This window comes from Zonotrichia albicollis, chromosome 2, assembly GCF_047830755.1.
Source record: "Zonotrichia albicollis isolate bZonAlb1 chromosome 2, bZonAlb1.hap1, whole genome shotgun sequence".
Lineage (NCBI taxonomy): Eukaryota > Metazoa > Chordata > Aves > Passeriformes > Passerellidae > Zonotrichia > Zonotrichia albicollis.
Window position 1 is genome coordinate 115,505,041 of NC_133820.1, and position 20,185 is coordinate 115,525,225.

A 20,185-nucleotide genomic window follows, 5' to 3' on the forward strand; every position below is an offset into this window, starting at 1 on the left:
TCAATTGCCAGTATTGGAGATACAAGACGAGTAGATTTCAAACTGCACCATCTCTGCTAATTTCAGAGAAAAGACTGCAAATGATAGAAAATACTATACCCCTTGTCAATCCCAGTTAATTATCCTCAATCTTACAACTGATTTTTATTTTTTTTTTCAAACTTTTTTTTTTTCCTGTCAGTGTCAAGGTCCTGGCACAGGTTGCCCAGAGAAGCTGTGGCTGCTCCATCCCTGGAAGTGTTCAAGGCTAAGCTGGACAGGACTTGGAGCAACCTGGTGGAAGGTGTCTCTGCCCATGGCTGGAGGGTTGAACTGGATGAGTTCTAAGTTCCATTCCAATCCAAATCGTTTGATGGTGATACTCTGCCTCTACACCAGCATGAAATGCCCCAACAACAATTTCTTCTTGCAAAGGAATCCACAAATACACCTGAAGGTACCTCTTCCCTAACTTTCTCTTTGATAAGCTATGTTGAGCTCTAATTTTATCACAAGGTAAGGGTTTCTTTTCTGCTGGAAGAAAACAGATTCAAAGATTCTCAGGACAGACTTTGAGTAGGGGAAAAAACTCAGTCCCACAGTTTGGATGGAAACCATGCACATGTAAACATTCTTCATGGTTTACTTCAAAACTTAGGGAAAGGAGTCAGCCATAGACAGGCAGGTGCTAAACATACTTTTTTCCAATACAGGCAAACCCCAAACCAGTGTTTTTCTAGTTCATTATTCTAAATTATGATCAGTTTTCTCTGGATTCAATGTTGCCAAGCTGCAATCATCTGCCTTTGTGGGGATGCACAACCACATTCACCTGTGAAATCATCAGACTTCAGGAACTATTTCTGCATTAGAAACAAAAGCATATAGTCTTAATTCAAAACTTTTGATTTTTTGGAAGGTTTTAGAGAGGTGGTTTTGTTTGTTGGTTTGGGTTTTTGTTTTTTTTTTTTTAATCCCATTGATTTAATAATTTATGGTGTTCAAAGGGCCCTTCTTCTATTTTGCCCTGAAATTCATCCTTTTTTGAAAATTCATGTGTATTGCTGCAGCACTAGAGCACGTTCATTTAACTGCTGAATTCAAAGCAACTCATTAATGCAATTTCACTTGCTATACAATTTATCCAGTTTTCTGATAAGATACAAACTATTGCTAGCTAATTCCCAGAACCAAAAATTATCACCATCATACCTACTCCTTCTTCCATTCCAAGAAAGGACATCAAATTAATTTCAGGAATGAAGATGCAGCTTATGAGGGACATGGGATATGCAAATATTGTTTTACATACTGATGTTTTATTTTCAGCAGTTTGATGATATTGGTAGGGCTGTGAGAAGTGGATACGTGGCTGCAGGGGGATGAAGTATCCCAAGGGCAGGTGGGAAAAAAGCTGCACATCTGGCAGGCAGACAAAAGAACAGGCAGTGATGCCTGGAGTTCATGCAAAGGAGAGAAGGCCAAATGCTCCAAGCACCTTATCTTACTGTCATTATAAAATATAATGTTAAAAAACCCCAACTGTGTCTACCCTACATTTTAGCTCATCTTGTGTATTTCTTATTTGTAAAGGTATTCATATGATGAAGTGCTGAAATATATGAATTCAGTAAAAGAATCTGAAGAAAAGTTGAAATTTGGGAAAGCAGCAAGAGAAGAATGTCAGGAATGCGCACACTGATTACCAAATTTCTTCCTTCTAAATTTCTCACACCACCCCTAGATATCCCCACCACGTGCTTCAACTTGCCAACCTTAATCAATCCCTTCTCATAGAAACATGAAAAGCTTTAAGATGTTAAACATTTTGCTGTCTTCAAAGAACTGTCAAATAGTCCACTGTAGTTGTTCATTCCTTTGCTCCAGCCATCACTAAAGAGGCAAACAAAAGTCTTACATAAAACATCAGAATAAATTGGATCAGAACTCAACATATAGTGAATCCATTAGGTGCATTTCTTGGTATCTATTTTCGGCTAGGAAGAGCATATACCTTCACCTAAAACTAAATTGAAACTTAGGGCAATGTTCTTAGTCATAAGTGTTTAAGACAATTCTTGCTCTCTCTTACATTCTCATGGCCTTCCAGTCCTACACATACCATGGACACTCAAAGCACTGCACGAGCCCAGGTGACAATGAAAATTTGAGACAAGCTAGAAGAGAAGAACTGTGTGTGTCACCTGCTTTGGACCCTTCACAATGGGGTATGGAAATATAGACCATTCCTTATGCTGACTTATGCAAAGCACAACAGACTGTCCATTGCCAATAACATCAGTATTAAGCCTCTTTTCGTCATCCTGTAGCACTGGGGAACTTTCACAACTTAGAGCATCACTTCTTCACTTTTGTTGATTGCTGTGGTTTCATTAAAACAAGAGTAAAATCTCCCCAGTAGTTATCAAAACCTTAGCTACCTACAATGACTGGCAGGGTTATTACTTAACTAAAGAAAGGAATGTGGAATATTTCATTTAAACATATTATTCTCTTCCATCCTGAGCACTATGGACATCAGAATCCAAACTTATTTCAATACAAAGGTAACATCACAAAAAATCATTAGTTTCATAACCCGCTATTCCAGTATTCACATGTCAAATTTATCAGGACATTTCTCTACAATTATATTCTACACTATTTCAGAACTAACATTGATGGAAAAAGAAGACTGAAGGAAAAAAGAAGTATATGAAGATCCCAGTAACTTATACGACAACTGATGTAAGAGAAAACCAAGAGCCCCCTCTAGGGGTTACTGCAAGTTCTAACATAGGTGGATTCAGAACAGGTTAGATAATGGTTTTTAGGGTCTGTATTTTTCAGTTTGAGTTACTCCAACTGGAATTCAACCTAAACTACAATATCAACAGTAAAATGACAATTTAAAAAGAAAAGACTGACGCAAAAAGCTGTATTAGATTTTGGATGAAATCTACTTACAGTACTTCAGCACCAAAACGTGGGCAGTTAGGCTTATACATTTATATACAATTAAATGATGTCAAAGTCATAAAATGCTTAGTTATTTATAATGAAATCTATACAAAACAGTTAAAAACATGGTTTTATATACATTTTGAAAACAAAAAAAAGTATTGTCTCAATTACCAGAATGTATTAAAACTGGTTCTCTTGTTCCATCTGAACCCAAACCACTCACTGTGACTTGTAACTACCACAAAACCCCAATGTATTGCTTCAACAAGCCAAGGCATAAGGCTAATTTTGGAAACCCACCATTGAACACCCATTTAAGCTTTTAAACTCCCCAAATGGTCAATTTTAAAAACAGCATGTAAGAGTAAAATATAGATTTTTAGAAGTCTTGGCTCACTTCTAAATTCTCAAGTTCAACTTGGAAAGATGTTGAACTATTTATCCCCAATTTTGAAAAACTGATTATAGCAAAATGCACCTCCTTCTCCCTGGTTTGTACTAGAATTAATACAACTGCCTGTTTCACAGGAACTTTTTTCAACAACTTGTCTCACTTTAAATTTCATACTTAAATAAATAATCAAAGGTCAACTAGAGTAGATGAGCATTTTGTATGCTTATGGTAGAAAGAAATGCCTCATCTACTGTTACCCTACTTCTTGTAAAGCATGAAAACAAAATTCCACTAGCAAATCCACTTTGCTACCAGTTAGCAGTTTTATTTCCAAACATTCAGCAACAAGAATTAAAAAAAAAATATTTTAAGCTTCTGAAAAAAATTTTTAAGTGAGCATGAGTGCAAGAAAGCCAACCAATTCCAAAATTCCTGGGGCTTTTCCAGCACTGTCAGAGACATTTTTTCTCTCACATGCTATTTGAAAATAAAAATATTTATTAAATGTTTTTTTTTTAAATGGTGTTTTGTTCAACAACTAAAAAGACACAGCAAAATAATGATCCCTTTTCACTTAAAGCTGTTTCAGTATCTGGGCAAGGGCTTCAATAGCACAAGCTGTAGGATTCATTACAGATTTGTTTCTGAACGGGAGTACATTCCACTGTCACAGGTTTACTAAATCTTGGTACCTACATCTTCTCTTTTTTTTTCCAAAACAATTTTTAAGATTTAGCTTTTGCAATACTGTCTTGTTAAAACCTACTGATGCTTCAAGAGTCCAATAAACAATTCTAATAGGCAAAGTGCTCTAAGACATCACAATAGAAGGGCATCTTGGATGCTCAAAAATCCCAAGATATTTTAAAGTATACTCCAGTGTTTCTCTTCCTTAGGATTGCTCAAGAGAACTTTGAGAGGGGCTGGGCTCAGTGCCATCCTCAGTGCTGCTGTCCACGTCTTGCTCCATTGCTGTCTCCTCATCATCGAGGCGCTGACTGGTGAAGTTGTTGAGCTCCAGGAGCCCGCTGGGTTCCACCACCACATTGGAGCTGGAGTGACAAGGGATGGGATAGTGAGGGATAGTCTGAAAGAAAGAAAATATTTAAGTTTAATGAACAATATTGAAAGTAAAGGCATCTGTGCAAGCACAGATTTGTGGAAAAGGGATTATTTGGTTTCCAAGGGCAATTTTCCCTAACTGAGGCTTCAAAGCAACCTTCCACTGGATTGGGTTTTGAATGGTAAAATTTGAATAATCTTGCTCTCCAGGTCTTTGATCTTCCCTAAAGGTCTGTGACAGCATAACCAATGCCCATTATCCACCATTCTGCAAACCCAAAGCAGAAATAATATTTTCTTCAGCCTGATCTTTTTTAGACAAGACATGGTGATAAAAGAATAACCTGAGTTAAAATGACTCACAAGGACCATCGATTCCAACTCCTGGCCCTGCAGGGGACAACACCACGAATCCCACCAGGCAGTGCATTGCCCAAGCACTCCAGGAGGATTATGTTTCTTGTGTACAACAGAGTTCAAGCTCTGGCCCTGCTCAGAGCTGCAGCTCAGAGGCTGAAGAAACACAGTTGCTATTTATTTCTAAGATTATTGTAATTATGGTTATTATGTTATTTATTTTTACTTGTACTTTCATAAGTTGAAAAGCTAAATCTGTGACTTTATACAACTGAAATTCTGGGCATTATTTGACTTTTGAAACAGCTCATAGCATGCCACAATGATAAATAGCACCAATTCTCAAAAGATACAGGTTTGAAGTAAAACATAAATCTATCTTTTATATAAAGAGGACTAAAAATTAATACAGAACTGGTAATTGCTACGAAAGAGAAGTTAGTCCCAGTAAAGATTTCACAAAGTATCATGAAAAATTTGAAATCATTGCACACAAATTGTTCCCCACATCAGAAGTATTTTCACTGTAACACAATCATGATACATATTAAAACAATTTGAATCCACACTACTATTTGTGTGAACATATGAACATATAAAATTCACATTACACTACTTGGAAGACTTATATACCCTCCTCAGTTGACATTGTGACAACTTATTACATAAACCATCATATTTAAGGCAGCAGAATCAATGAAAATATCAAGCATAGCAGTTAGGAAATGATTCAAAGCATTTAGGCTAAAGATCAATAGTAATTTTATCTCAGAAGTGGTCTTACCCTAAGTGAAGTTAAAAAGTTTTCTTCTGATTTCAGACCTTATTTGCTGAACCTTTCCAGTAAGCAAACCCTACAATGTCATTAATTTTACATTCAGAAGCAACTTTAATAGATAGTACAAAGGATTCTAAAACATAACTCCATACTAAGTGTTGAAGCAGTTTTAAGCATTGCAAATGAAAGTACTTTGTAAAATGGGATGAGTTTGGTTGTTTTCTTAGAAGAAGGAAGACACTGAGGACATAGTAAATGATACACAGTACTAGAGAAACCTGAGCCCAATTAAGAAGAATTACACTTCAATGTTGCAATGATTACAAGCTAAGAGTAGAAACAGAACCAAAACCTGGGGAATAAACCCAGGAGTACTCAAACATCATTCAGTGACTACCATCTCATCAGACACGTGTTTGCTGTGCTCAATCTTTGCCTTATTCGCTCAGTCTTCTCTTACCTGGACAACAATTTCTGAAGAGCTCTCTTCAGCTTTCTTTTGTGATATATTCTGAATGTGTATAAACTGGTTTGTTGTAGGTATTCCTCGTGCCTCGAGCTTCCTCTCTGTTAAAGTAGGACCAACAGCAGGAGGACTTGAGCTGGATTCTGTATGTGTCTGTTGCTGGGGGATGGAAGGTGCCGTCATCCCTACTGCAGCCACCCTCGGGCCCTGGGTACAAGGTGACGACTCTGCTTCACTAGCAGCTGCACTAGTGGACGTGGCCTTGTTTGGGGGATCCACTACCGTGTGCTCTATGTTTGCATCAATCTGAGCTTCCACCATAGACACTCTCAATATATCTGCTACTGATGTCTCCGTGGATGCCTGCATGGGAAATAGGCTGGTAACCAGCAATGCCAGTTTGGGCACAGAACTGCCACCTGCTACCTTTGAAACAAAAGGAGGCTCGTGCCCCTCTAAAGTTAGCTCTGTAACAGTGGATCCTTGCATTACAGTTAGATGTTGCACCTGAAAATCAAATTTTTGTTGTGCATATTACAGTTAATATATTTTTTATTGAAATCCTCATCAGTATTTCCAAGGAAAGAATGGCACAAACAACATACTTGCTATTAGGAAGACAATTGAAACTCAGTGTTTTAACAAAGGAATTAGCAATGATAGGGCAGCAGTTAATTGAAGCCTGGGGAAAAGCAGCTTTTTAGGCTGCTAGGATAAGGATTGTAGCAGTATAATACCACAGCAGCATAATTTTCCTTTGGGATTTACAGCCCCCTGGTATGTTTGCTAGTTTTCACATCTATTCCTGAAAGGGCCAAAAAAAATGTACTTTTCTGGAGTTAGTCAAAATACATTTTTTCCCATGTTCCTCAGTCTCTGCCTTTTTCCCCTCCCAAGGAAAATCGAAATATTCCTGTATGTGAAAGCCATATAACTTCAGAAAGATGTAAACTACAAAGGAAGAGGAACAATGGAGAGCCTTAGGAGACTGCAGTGTATTCACCTTTATTTCTACAGAAATAAAAAGTGCTACGGGAACGGAAATTACAAATGTGTCATTATCTAAAAATTAAAAGAAAACAACTAGGGACAAATTCCATGCACCAGTGGTGGCTGAAATTAAGAAAAACTGTTCAACAAAATAAGTTTGTGAGCTCTATGGATTTTTCCCCTATAACATGTGCTTCTCTCTCCTAGTGTCAACCTTCTGCTGGGCTAGCTACTACCAGAGGAATGAGGGATTCTCTCTTGCCAGGACAAAACACTGCTACAGCGACAGGGTCGGTGTTTTATACTTTTTTTTCCTTGAACAGCGACGTGTATTTTGCATGCTATCAATATTCCGTTACCTGGCTTGCTGGCTGTTTCTCTGAAGAGGCAGGTAGCTGCATTTGACTCTGGGGGGGCTGGGGTTGCACGTAGATTTTTTGTGCCGTTGGTGCCTGTTGCAGTTTGGGCAGCTGCTGAGTGGTTTTTACTGCAAGCACCTGTACTACAGTTTGCTGTGGCTGTGCCACTAAGGTAGGGAGTTGCCTTTCTTTGGCCATCATATGATGTGGGGGGTGCTGTGCATCTGGTTTGGTCTGTGCTTGCTCTTGCTGCAGGGGGGTTAGCTTTTGATGCCTTATGGAAAGTTGGGGCATTTGTGGGAGTTTGTGCTGGATTTGATCAGCCTGCAGGTGGATTGTCTGCTTCTGCTTAGTCTGGAAACACTGCAGAGTTTTCACTTGCAGTTGAGTCTGTTCCAGCTGCGGCTGACTCAGTTTTTGCTGCTTTTGTGCCTGCGATTGTGTCAGGGCAGATCTGTAAAACAGGCCAGTCTGAGGATCTAAGGTGTCCATCTCTTCCACTTCTCCCTCCTCAGTTCCAAGTTGTTCACTGTGTTTGGTAAATGCAGTGTGACTGCTTAAGGCCTTAAGAAGAAGAATTTAGAGCAAGTTAGTAAAGAGAAATATAAGAACAGAAATAGAAATTATAGAAATAATTTTAATAGAAATTTTATAGAATAGTTTTTATAGAAATAATTTCTAATGTTTCAAATTGACTACTTCAACTTTTTTTACCATTACAGACTCCCAATGCATGTATAAAAAGATACACTTACACAGGTATTTCACAATATATAAGCAATCAAGGTCTATTATTATCATGTTAAACTTAGTGAGAACATGAGCTTCACAACTAACCCTCTGTTGGATTATGTAGATCTTGCTTGTGTCAGACTGAGGCTCAAAGCTCCCTAAGGTTGCCTGGCAGTTGGATAGGAAACAGCAGGGAGTAGCAGGAGGCTGAGCCAGTAGCTCCTCATTCAAGCCAGAGTCTCTCTGCACAATAATTTTTTATTCTGCCTCATCATCTTCTCTAAAGTTTCTTCTGCAGGGCCACATTTAACTACAGGCTGTCCTATTTTAACAGAGATCTTCTTCCTTTCTCAAAATTGCATTGCAATTGTTCCTGGGCATTACACAAACATGTCTTTCTGAGGGAATGAGCAACCTATGCTTTGTAAACCAAAATGTATAAATGCACTGAAAAATGGTGTTAACAAGATCAAACAGCCTAATGCACTTGTAAAAGTATACTACCTGGCATGAGTTTATAACTCTAACGCAGAACTGTTCTGGACTGCAGCTGAAGTTGCCACAAGTTAAAGCACTGCAGAGTTGAGGAAGTCCTGATCAAATCCATTCAAGTGGCTTCAGCAAGACTTCACCACAAGCTGCACTTCTTGTTTGAATAGTTTGGAGTCCCCAGAGTCCTAATCTAAATATGGTCTGATTTTTGATTCAGAGAAGTTTCCCTGTTCACAAACTAAAGACGTCAAATGGAAAAGCTATTGTGTGCTCTGTGTACTGACCAGATTCCATTTCAGCCCTCTTCCCCCTGCACTACAATCGATATAACCTAATGAGGTCAGGCCACTGCAATACTGCAACCACCCTCACCATGAAAACACAATCACAGAATGGCTTGGCTTGGAAAAGACCTTAATGACCATCTAGTCCAACATCCCTGCCCACGGGCAGGGACACCTTCCACTAGACCAGGTTGCTCCAAGTCCTGTCCAACCTGGCCCTGAACACTTCCAGGGATGCCACATCCACCATTTCCCTAAGCAGCCCATGCCAGTGTCTCACTAACCCTAGAAAAGAATTTATTTCTAATATTTAATCTAAACCTCCTCTCCTTTGGCTACTGAAGTGCTATTAAAAGAATTTCTTTTCCTGTATGCTGAACATGTTAGGTGGCAGCACCATGATACATACATTCAGAATAAGCCCTGGTCCTATGCAATTTATATGACCTACTGCTGTTTATAACCTTCTGGGAAAAGAAAGGATCCAACCTGCTGCATGATATGGGTAATGGCGCCAGTGGAGGATGCAGGAATAGATTTCACCACAACAGAAGTCTGCGTTGCTGTCTGGGACTGAGCCACGTGCTGCACCAGAGTCCTCTGGGGCTGAGATGACTGGTGGGGCTGGGACCGATGACTGACTGCAAGTAAAGAGGTCAGTGGCACTTCTCCAGAACTAACTGCAGGAACTTCAACTGTCTGCTTTGCAGTTAAGCTTCAACTGAAAGCATACATGAGTGAAAAAGATCTAAGCATGGAAAATGTGTTTCACTGTGTGCTAGTGTCAACCTTCATGATCTATTCTGAGAAACCTCTTAAGGTAGCAACTCTGAGGTTTTGCTTTTGTCTCCTTTCCTAACTACACTTGGTCAAAACCTCCTCTGGCCACCCTTTCCCAATACATCAATTTTGCAAGCAGAGTTTGTACTTGATGTTCAGCTGTGTTCTTTATACAGCACTAGAATATTGCTGTAGGACACGAGTTATTATGTGGTTTTTACACCGTTAAAAGCACAACCACAAATGACTGCAATTAAGAACAGCAAGCCTTGCTCACCAGGTTTCTACCACTGATGAACTGCACCTAATACTCCCCAGAGCATAAACTAAATTTGGAAGATTAGCAAGATAAGATTAGCAAAATAAGATTGATTAGAAAATGTTTGGGTTTTATTAAAGCAAATGATGCTGATCAGAAATGATAGATCAAAAAATGTAGACCTTGTTATGGGTCTATGTCACTTTTGAGAACAGATCAAGCTTGAGTTACAGAGCTATTGTGATAGGCCTATAATTAAACAGTGAATTGATAGAAAAATCATGTGCTGCTGAGGGAACAAAAAACCCAAAAACCAAAAAAAAATTTTATATTCCAGTCACTGATAAGATATGAATCCAACTCTCTTTATGTCTGTCCATACTAACATGCAAATATTTGTGTAACTTCATTTCTTAGTTACAAAGTATTTAATCACTGAAGGAGAACAAGCAAAGTTTAAACTCAGTTGCAACATAACTTAAAATTAAAAAGTTTCTAGTGACCTTCCTGAAAGGTCTTCTTTCTTTTTTAAAGAAAGGTCAAATTTTGAATTAATATGGTAATTTCACTTTCTCACTCCAAGAAAGTTGGTTTACATCAATACTGGCCTGCATGCTGTGCCAGATTTATCCTGGATATCTCCCAACAATTCCTACACAATTGAAAACTTAATTTAAAAATAAAGTTTCTAACCTATATGGTTGTGTAGATATTCTTCCGAATGTGAACCAATACAGTGTTGTCTTCCTGAGTCTGCAGACAGACAAAAAATGGTGACACTAAGATGTGTGAATTGCTCCCTTCATCTCATGAGGAAGCACATTCTGAATCCCAGCTCCCAAATCCTTTGGTCTAGGCACATGCAGGACATTTCACAGCAGACTATAGATTCTTTACAATCTTCCTACTGAATTTTTAGCAGAAAATATAGCTATGTGGGTTACTGATAAATTCAGAGAATCACGACTCAAACCAAAAAGAAACTCAGTTACTTGCATTTCTTGGCAATGTTCAGAGAAACTGGGGGAAGGAACAAAAATCTAAGTGCAAAATAACCAGTTTAGTGCTGCAGCAGAACATGCTGCTGCCAGCCCATAGGAATCTGCATTTCTCTGGAAGATTCCCACATTTCAAATCAATGTTTACAGAAATCCTAATATTTAAAATAGTATCTCCGTATCTCCAGGAAATTTTTAGCCATTGCACTTTGTATGGTTTCTAAGAAAAAAGAAAAGTACTGAAGTCTACAAAGACACACACTTGTAATTTTCCATCCTCCCTGCAGAAGGCCCTCTTGTACATCAACTTTCACAGCAAGACCCATCAAAAACTGGAACCTTGAATAGAAGCTCAATGCACAATATCTGTGTCAGTGAAGATATTTGACTGCTAATTGGAAAGCACTTTAACACCATTTATTATACTTTGGAGTTTGTTCTAAAGGAGATCCAAGGGACCATGATTCAAATATTTGAAACTGAAGCCAGATACAGTAAGTGCTATTTAAAAGAAAAATAATAACATCCCCTCAGCCCAGATTTCACACAACTTAAATTCAGGCCATTCAAGGGATGGGAGTAAGGAAAGTAGGTAGAGAACAAAATGAAAATATCAGATTAGACATTTAGCACTAAAATCGTGGCTCTACAGATATACAGTAATACAGTTTAATACAATTAAGTTTTATTTCTCTTTTCCAATGTAGACTTCCAACATGTTTTTGCTTTCATTTTCCAAATAATACAGAGACCAACAATATGGGTTTAAGAAATGAAAATGGAAAACAGGTAATCTGATCCTTTCATGTAAGTGTCTCATAGCTAGAGTTCTGGGGTTGTAGGGAACATCAGAGAGACAAGAGAATGGACTTACACAAAATGGATGTCCAAATAGGAGTCAAGAATTTAAAGAGATGAATTTAAATAACTTATATATTTAGAAGGGCATATTTATTAGTTCAAGGCTTTCTAGAAAATTAAGAAACTGGGGCTACATTACCATGCTAAATGCACACTTGGCTTTATCTCGGGACTAAATGGATTTTAACAAACTCAATGTCTGACTCCTTTCAGTAAATACAAAAACTAGGCTATGGTTCCTCTAGCTTCATTTTCTACTTTCTTCTTACTGCACATTTTCCTTAAAGGGTGGTGGGACAGTCAGTCTTCTACGTCCAGGGAATGGAAAATCTACTTTAGTGGGCTATCCTGAAGCAACCACTCTGTTTCAGTTAGAAACCTTTTCCCTTATGGCCCAGCATGACAGATGCAATCTCTGTCCCCTGCGTCTCAGGAGTGGAAGAAAATACTCATTTCCTCTACAGAAAATTACAGCAAAAACACAAAAGTAAAACCTATTGTAAGAAAACTCCAAAATTAAGTCCTCAGACTTCAACTGCAAAGCCACTCTCACACTAACCTTACACACTTACCAGTTGTGATATATTCAGCCACTAGTTCTGACTCTACAACAGCAATTGAAGGACTTTCTGGAGAATGCCTCTTTTCTTGAGTCATCTGGATTGGAACAGCCATTTGGCTCAAGTCAATGGTAGGCTGCCTTGGCTTTGATTCCAACTTTTCCTTCACTGCTTTAAGAAAGGCAAAGCACAAAATCAACCTCTAATATATAAATTTTCATAATAAAATAAACCTACAATATAAATGTACTAGTTTAATTAAATATAATGAACACTATAGATGCAAACAAACTGATACAGGATAAAAAAGAAGAAATCAAGTTGATTCAAGATAAGTGCTTTTCAATTACAAAACTTATTACAAAAGCCTGCTTAAGCAAAAAATCATCTCTGAAGTTATCCTAAACAATTTCATGGGTTTTCAGACCTGTTGTCTGCTGAAGTTCCAGCAAAGCTTTTATTGTGGAAGTAGCTGACTGAGATTCACTGGATACATCCTGGTAAATTATTGTAGGGTTTGTGTCCACAGGAATTTCATGTTCTGACCAATCTTGACTTCTTGAAGCAATCACATGGACTACAGGCTGAGAATCTGTTTGCAAAAAAAACAAAGACACATCATAAAATCATGGAATGGTTTGGGTTGGAAGAAACCTGAAAGCTCATCTCATTCCAACCCCCTGCCAAAGGCAGGGACACCTTTCACTAGACCTGGTTGCTCCAAGCCATGTCTGACCTGGCCGTGGACACTTTCAGGGACGAGGCAGCCATAGCCTCTCTGGGCAACCTGTGCCAGTTCAAGTCATCATAAAACCATTTTGGGCTGGAGGGCTTTCATCCAACTTCTTGCTATAAAGCAAGGTGATAATTCAAAATTATACCAAATTTCTCATTACTTATTAGCTTTGAACATTGCCAAGGATGCATACTCTCATTTTGCAACACTTTAGTTTCTATTTCAATTGATTCTTGAAGTAAATCACTGTTGATGTTATGAACAGTTTTCCAGCAAAAAAACAAAAGTTCTGTATCTTAGTTTTTTGTAAAAGATTTTGTTTGGAAAATCAAGCAGGTTTCTATGTATGTAGAATTTGCCTTGGATTGAACTTTTTTTCCAGAAGGTTTTAGCAGTTCAGGTGATCAGCATGTATTCAGCATTCTGAACTAACAGCACCTAAATTTTGGTAAGTCGGTTGAATCTTCAGAACTTTTTTAAAACTTACTTAGATGGCCACATAGACCAACAGTTACAAAATTATATAGAAAAGGTACAAAGGTTTTACTGAGAAACTTGCTTTAATTTGCTGTACTGATGCATACCATGGTCCCTCCCAAACACAGGTTGGATTTTGTTTATGCCCTATTATTTACTGCTCCTCTTACACATAAAGAGCTGCATCTGTATCATGGCTTGAAGCCAGGGCAGAATTCCCATCAGGACTGCATGTCTGATGTATGTCCTGATACATGTACACATCTATAAAAGGACCAAGATCTGTGCTGGTCCCATGGCATCTTTCAGACATGCAGCAGAGAGATTGTATTGCTTCAATACAATATGGAAAGGCAGTGGCAGAGCGTGGACTGCCAAAATAACCTCCATAACTTGCTACCCTGCCTATCTCTGGCAGACTCTGCAGGAAGAGGGAACAGATTGCATTCTAACAGCAAGTTGGAGCCCAGCAAGACAACTTTATCACCACTTTTCAGGATTATTGAAAGCATAGTAAATAGCTCAAAAGAAAGAAAAATATAAAAGTATGGGAACAAGGGTGCTTCACTGAAACACATGGGGTGAAACCTGTGCTAAAAGGAGACACATGGAGCTCTCTGGAGCAAGCTGGCATGCTTGGAAGACAGTCCACTCAGACATTATGTGACACCAACACAGACCTTGAGAGCTCTGGGAAGACTCTGTAGAAGAAGAACTACTGTCAGTGTAGGTTTGTGGTTCTTCTTTCACTTCTGGGAGAGATGGGTTTCCTGTCTCTGCTACCCTTGAAGCCTGCTGTAACGTTTCAGTCACCAGCTGTCTGGTTTGTTCACTCACAACTGTTGCTTGAAATGTCACTGGCTTTGGTTTTATGAGGACCTAATTAGAAAGGTAAATTTTGTTTATAGTAAAAGCACTCAAGAAAACAGATCTGAGAAATCAGAGTACAGGGCATCACTCAGATCTATGTACACCACCTACATAATATTAATATTTTACTTAGAAAGTCTACCTCTAAATTCAGCAACTTTGATTATTAAACCAAAAAGTCCAAGTAAATGGCAATGCACAAGAATGTACTTCTCACTCACTAATTTGAAGTGTTTAACCCAATAAACCACTAAACAGTTATTTTTCAGGACTAGATAAAACTAGTGTGATAAGAGAAAGCTATGCAAGTGAGCTGGAACATGCACTGCACTGATAAGGACAAGCACTTCCACAATAAATACAGTCTTAAACAACCAAAACACACAAAATGTTACATCTCATAAAAGCTTAGTTCTTTCAAATACTAAGTGCAGCCAGAGAAAAAGCTGAAACTGAAAGCATCCAGAAATAAGCCAGATTCTCTGTATACAGCCCCACCAACTACACAAGGTTGCAGGGACAGCCAGAACAGGTATTAAGCAGAAAATAAACTTCAATAAAACCTCAGATTTGATGAATGACCTATGTCCAGATTCTGCATGTTTATTTCTAATGGTCTAAGATGTAAACAAGTATCTGGAGCTATGGCCAGACAGTTTCAGCTCCAGAAAAGGCTTAGTAAATCCTTATGGCTTGCTCTAGGCCTTCACAAAAAGCTAACAAATGCAGATATTGTGCTTGAGAAATCAGGATCGAGGCCACCTCATTACACCACTAAGTCTCATTCCCCACAGATATATATTAAACCTGGAACAAATGAGGAAACACATTGAAAAATTATTTACTTCCCATTAAAATTTAGGGGTACATTCCAAAACAGAAAGGGGTCCTCACTGTACCTGTGTTTTCCCTTGTTGACCATAAACAATTTTAGTTGGGATGATTTTGGTGGCTGGCTGGACCGTGGACCCTATTCCTTTAGGCTGTGTAACAATCATTTTTGTGATGGGTCTTGTGGCAGTGATGATAGCAGGTTTTGCTCCTGCTGGCACTGCCTGAATAGTTTTCTCCCCCTGTAGAGAAGTCAAAGTTTACAGATTAACTTAATGGAATTGTTCAGTGAGACCCAATTTTCCAAAAAATATAGTTATATGTGAGTGTGTGTACCATGAAATAAATCTGCTGCTGCAACTACATTTATTTGATAGAAAATACATTAGATGACCAAGAACAAAAAAACCTACGGGTTTCAGTGGAAAAAGCTACCAAAATCCACTTTTCTATTACCTTATCTTTTAAGCAGCTCTGAAGGGGTGAATAAAAAGAAGTAACAAAAAGACATGAAGTTTTTAAAACTGGAACTTTCTTCAAATCCTTCACAAATGTTTTTTTAAGACCACCAATTTCTGTTAACACTAACTTTGGCAAGACATCTACAAAACTTGAACTGGGATTCTAAAACATTATTTAAATTGAGATTCTAAAAAAATCATTTAAATATACATTTTTTGCATTGTCTTCAAGACCAAGACATTAATTATGTATGGACTTTTTTTCAATTAAAAGTTCATAAAAAAATCCAGGTTCACAGGAATCATTTGACTACAGAATAGTGTTTACATCTGACTAGACTCCTGATAGCTTAAGAAGAGCAAAGACATTGAGCATGATTTTTTAAGCTCTGCACAGTAGCAAACCAAGTGAGTAGTACAGTAGTAGCCAGTTCCTACCAATATCCATGAAATAGCTGGAAATCCCCCAAACCATACTTGTTCCAAAAATACCATCCCATTTTGGTAGCTACTATTGTGTAACATCATAATATTTCCACTTGTCTGCAAATATACCTTTAATTCTAAAACTAGGGAAGTTCAAAACTTAAAAAAAAAAATCATAAAATATTTTAAAAAAATCTTTCAGCAGTTCTGCTACTCAAGCAGCCTTTTAAATTTTACAGGAATAAGGCATTAAATCTCTCAGTTTTATCTAGGAACATTGATAATTTTTATTTACTAGTACTTACAGATAAGCTCAGTTGATGCCAGAAACTTGATTTTATTCTTAGGTATACCTCAGGTTATCCAAAAAATAATTCACCACTATGCAGTACCCAGAGCACAGGATGCCACAATGTTACACACCACATTAACTGAAAGTGGTTCCCCTACTGCAGGGACACAATTTATTTCTGCCCTTTATACCCAAATGAAAAATGGCTGCAGATGCAAGTTATTAACACAGGACCCTGGTTCTCACTGGAGCAAACAGGCTAAATTATTCTAGTAATTTTCATCTACTTAATTGCTTCAGCAACACAAAATCATTATCCATGGGAAAAAAAGTTCTAAAATTTATATTTTCCTTTATCTTTGAAAACATCCCCAGTTTGCTTTAAGCGTGTTCTGCAAACCACAGTCAGTTTTTAAAGATCCCTGACATCAAGGCATGCCAGATCTGTTAAGGAGCTCATGCACAGTTTGCTTTTAATTGAGCCTTTAGCAGAATGGAGGACAAGCAGCAGCCACCACACAGCTTGTCACCAGGCTCTCTATCTGAGACTTGAAACAATTACTTACCCCAGCATTCAACAGTGTTGTGACAACATTTTTGCCTGGAAGCCCTTGAATTGTAGTTCCTTTCCCAGTAGTTTTTTGCACAACAATCACATTGGGTTTCGATGTCATTGGAATTGTAGTGATTTTGGTCGTAGTTCCTAAATTTTTGTGGGAAACAAAATAATGTGCAGTTTATCACATTTTGTGTATTTCCTTCCACCACAGAAGATAGTGAGCTATAGAGGAATCATTGTATTTAAATCTGACAGCACATCAAGAAATCAGTAGCATCTGGAGTGGGAATTCATGTTACCCAACTCAGCATTGAATGATTACATGCCAACTCAACAAATCTTTCACCTACAGTAAAAACAGGTGTGCCCAGGGGAACAGAATGTATTTTACATTAGGACAGGCAACCCCTTCTCACAAGTTACAGAGCAGACTAACACAGCTTTCTCAGGCAAACATGTGAACTTTTCAAAGGCTGGAGTTAGGGCGGGACAAGGACATCATTAATACTCAACTCAAGCTCCTATTTGTACAGACAAATACTCTTCTACAGATGACCTCTGCAGAAGAATCTATGTACCAAGGATGTATCTCCAGTTAGTTGTTTTGGGGTTTTTTTGTCTTGTTTTGGGGATTTTTTCTGTGGGTTTGTTTGTTTTTTGAAGAGCTGACCCGGCTATTTCTGTTCCTATGTTAGTATTGAATTAGTTCCACTCCCTTTATCAGGATTTTAGTTACCTGCACTGACAGGTAATTCTGGTCAGACTTCCACAGTCCACAGAAGTCCATACACTGGAATCAGTCATCAGTGCTATCACACTGCCATTGCAGTAGCTACTCAGCTTTTTATCAACAATTTCTCCTTTCTCCAGAGGAAAGCACCATTCAGTCACAACAGAGCTGCAAACCCAAGGATTCCCTTTACTACCTTTACTACAACTACCCACTAGTCATGCCTGTAGATTCTTCACAACCTATTTCAGATTAACAATTCTACCAATTCTGGGAAAGGAAGACATGCTGAGACAAGATTATGATTTATTTAATCCTACTGACTTCAGAGGCATCTAAAGGATTCCTCCCTTAGTAAAAACAATTAAGCAAACAAAAAAACAAAAGCAGGCATGATTTCCAAACTTGTGTTCTTATTATTCTTATCAGGATCACTCACAGGTTTCCCCACATTAGCTGCTGCTCAGGAGAATACTTCCACTTGTGTATAATTCATTACAAGTGTATGATACAAGAAATTGTCTTAATAATTCACCATACCCACAACAGGCTAAAAAAAGTTACTTGTTGCCAAAGAAGATGCTGTATCATCACTAAATATAATTTTGTGGAAATCAAAACCTGTAAAACTGCTCTACCAGATTACAGGCCAAGAGTGCATTTACTGGATGGCTTGCGCAGCACCTTGCAGTGACTGGAGCTGGCTGGTGCCATGTCATGTCTTCGCTAAACAAAGTCCTAAACATATACAAGAAATTGCCACTGGCATCAGTGTGCTTGGTCCTGGTCCTAAAGAAACCTTATCTTCAGAGATGATGGAACCACCAAATGTTTTGGGTTGGAAGGGACCTAGAAGCTCATCCAGTTCCACTCCTGTCAAGGGCAGGGACATTTTTCACTACACCAGTGCTCCAGGCCCCATCCAAGCCGGCCTTGAACACTTCCAGGGCTGAGGGAGCCACAGCTTCTCTGGGCAACCTGTACAAGCACATAACCAGCAGGGAGACCAATGGCTAACCAGCAGACTAACAAAGACAACCAGCACTGTCTGCATAAAGCTGGGAGGGAAACTTAAGGCAGAACATGGCCTAAAGGAAAGACAGACTGCCACTGGCAAAATACCAAAGTAAGGTGGAGACTGCAAGGCTGAATTTAACATACACAGTCCATTTTTATTCTGGTCTTTTGGATATGCAGTGGAACAGAGAAAGGCAGCACTGAGATTATAAAATGTTTTGAATTTGGGCCAATGCGTTTTCTGATCTTTCTATCCTCTGTATGTACAACATACTAGTTCCCACCCCACATTTTCTTTCCTCCCAGTTTTCCTTCACATTTGCTGTTTCCTTCTTAAACACAAAAACTACCACAATCCTTAAGAACACTCCAGCTTCAAACTTCTACCTTTTACCTTCTTCTTCATGCTCAGCTATTTTCCTTCTGAATTCTCCAATAAAGGTTCTAATAACTATTTGAGCATGCAACCCACAGAAAAGCCCTGAACAATCTGATCAAGCCCAAAGTTACTTTTGAAATAAAAGCCTTACAAGTAACAACAGTACTCATATGCCTACCAGAAACAATATTACTGCTGATGATCTTTCCTCCTAGAGTAGCCAGGGATTTTGGTACTACAGTAATGATGCTGCCACTTGTAGTTTTCACATAAGTAGCAGCCCCTGGAGTTCCAGCCATCCGAGCTCCCAGAGAGGGGCTCACTGTTGGCCGTGTATAAGTTGCTTGAGTTCCTGTTTTAAAGAGAGAGAAAAAAAAAGTTCACTATTACAACACAATCCTCTACTAATGTTTCTGGAAAAATATGTTAGTTTAGGAGAAAAGTGTCAGATTTATTTGAAGATATCCCAGCCTGCAATCTACTACCACCCTTTAAAACTCTTCTAGTAATTTTTAAATCCACAGAGCAATATTCAAGTATATACTAAATTTAAATTGAATATAACAGTCTTCTGTGTATTTTAACAAATGTTCCATGACTGCCTTATTTTAATTCATGTCCTTGCGTGTAAGACTGTAATTTTTAATAGATGTGCAGATTCTGCCTGTAGGTTTGCCTGTTGCTCCCAGGAGTCAGGCATCTGATGACATGACCAGAACACATCCCTTCCTCTCAGGAATGACACTTCTCCTATATGATAGATTGCTTATAAAGAGAACCACCAATCATTAGTTTAAGTAACACTCTTAGAAAAAATATTATTTACAATGATGATGCTATTTTATGGACTTAGCACACAGCAGCACAAAAGAAACCTTTCAACACAGTATAAATGCTGATTTTAGAACTAGTCCTTTTCTGAATACAAAGACAACTGAGTCCACAAAAGAAACTTGTTCAAAAATAACAACACAAACACTGAAATTCCATTTTGCTTGTAATACTGCAGATAGTGTCCTTAATTGCTGAAAATCAAAGAGGAAACAGTTTGTTTCATCCAGAAAGATGTGTTCACATTCAAGAGAGCACAGT

General features: G+C 38.3%; 1 protein-coding gene across 13 annotated transcripts in view; it reads right to left on the reverse strand.

Annotated features, from left to right (window-relative positions):
- Positions 1–2,471: 2,471 nt before the first annotated feature.
- Positions 2,472–20,185, reverse strand: part of EMSY (EMSY transcriptional repressor, BRCA2 interacting) — a 41,880-nt gene continuing 24,166 nt past the window's right edge. For 5 of the 13 annotated variants that reach the window (XM_014267133.3, XM_026793530.2, XM_026793531.2 and 2 more), the window contains 11 exons: positions 19,272–19,445; positions 16,975–17,111; positions 15,298–15,471; positions 14,209–14,407; positions 12,743–12,907; positions 12,328–12,486; positions 10,590–10,649; positions 9,347–9,498; positions 7,350–7,913; positions 5,995–6,363; positions 2,472–4,424 (listed from right to left, as the gene is read on the reverse strand). In XM_014267133.3, the coding sequence (XP_014122608.2) occupies positions 4,230–4,424; positions 5,995–6,363; positions 7,350–7,913; positions 9,347–9,498; positions 10,590–10,649; positions 12,328–12,486; positions 12,743–12,907; positions 14,209–14,407; positions 15,298–15,471; positions 16,975–17,111; positions 19,272–19,445 (2,348 nt within the window). In that variant the 3' untranslated portion in view covers positions 2,472–4,229. The remainder of the gene's footprint in view (positions 4,425–5,994; positions 6,364–7,349; positions 7,914–9,346; positions 9,499–10,589; positions 10,650–12,327; positions 12,487–12,742; positions 12,908–14,208; positions 14,408–15,297; positions 15,472–16,974; positions 17,112–19,271; positions 19,446–20,185) is intronic. The other 8 variants (XM_014267134.3, XM_014267132.3, XM_074536132.1 and 5 more) reach the window with 6 other exon arrangements.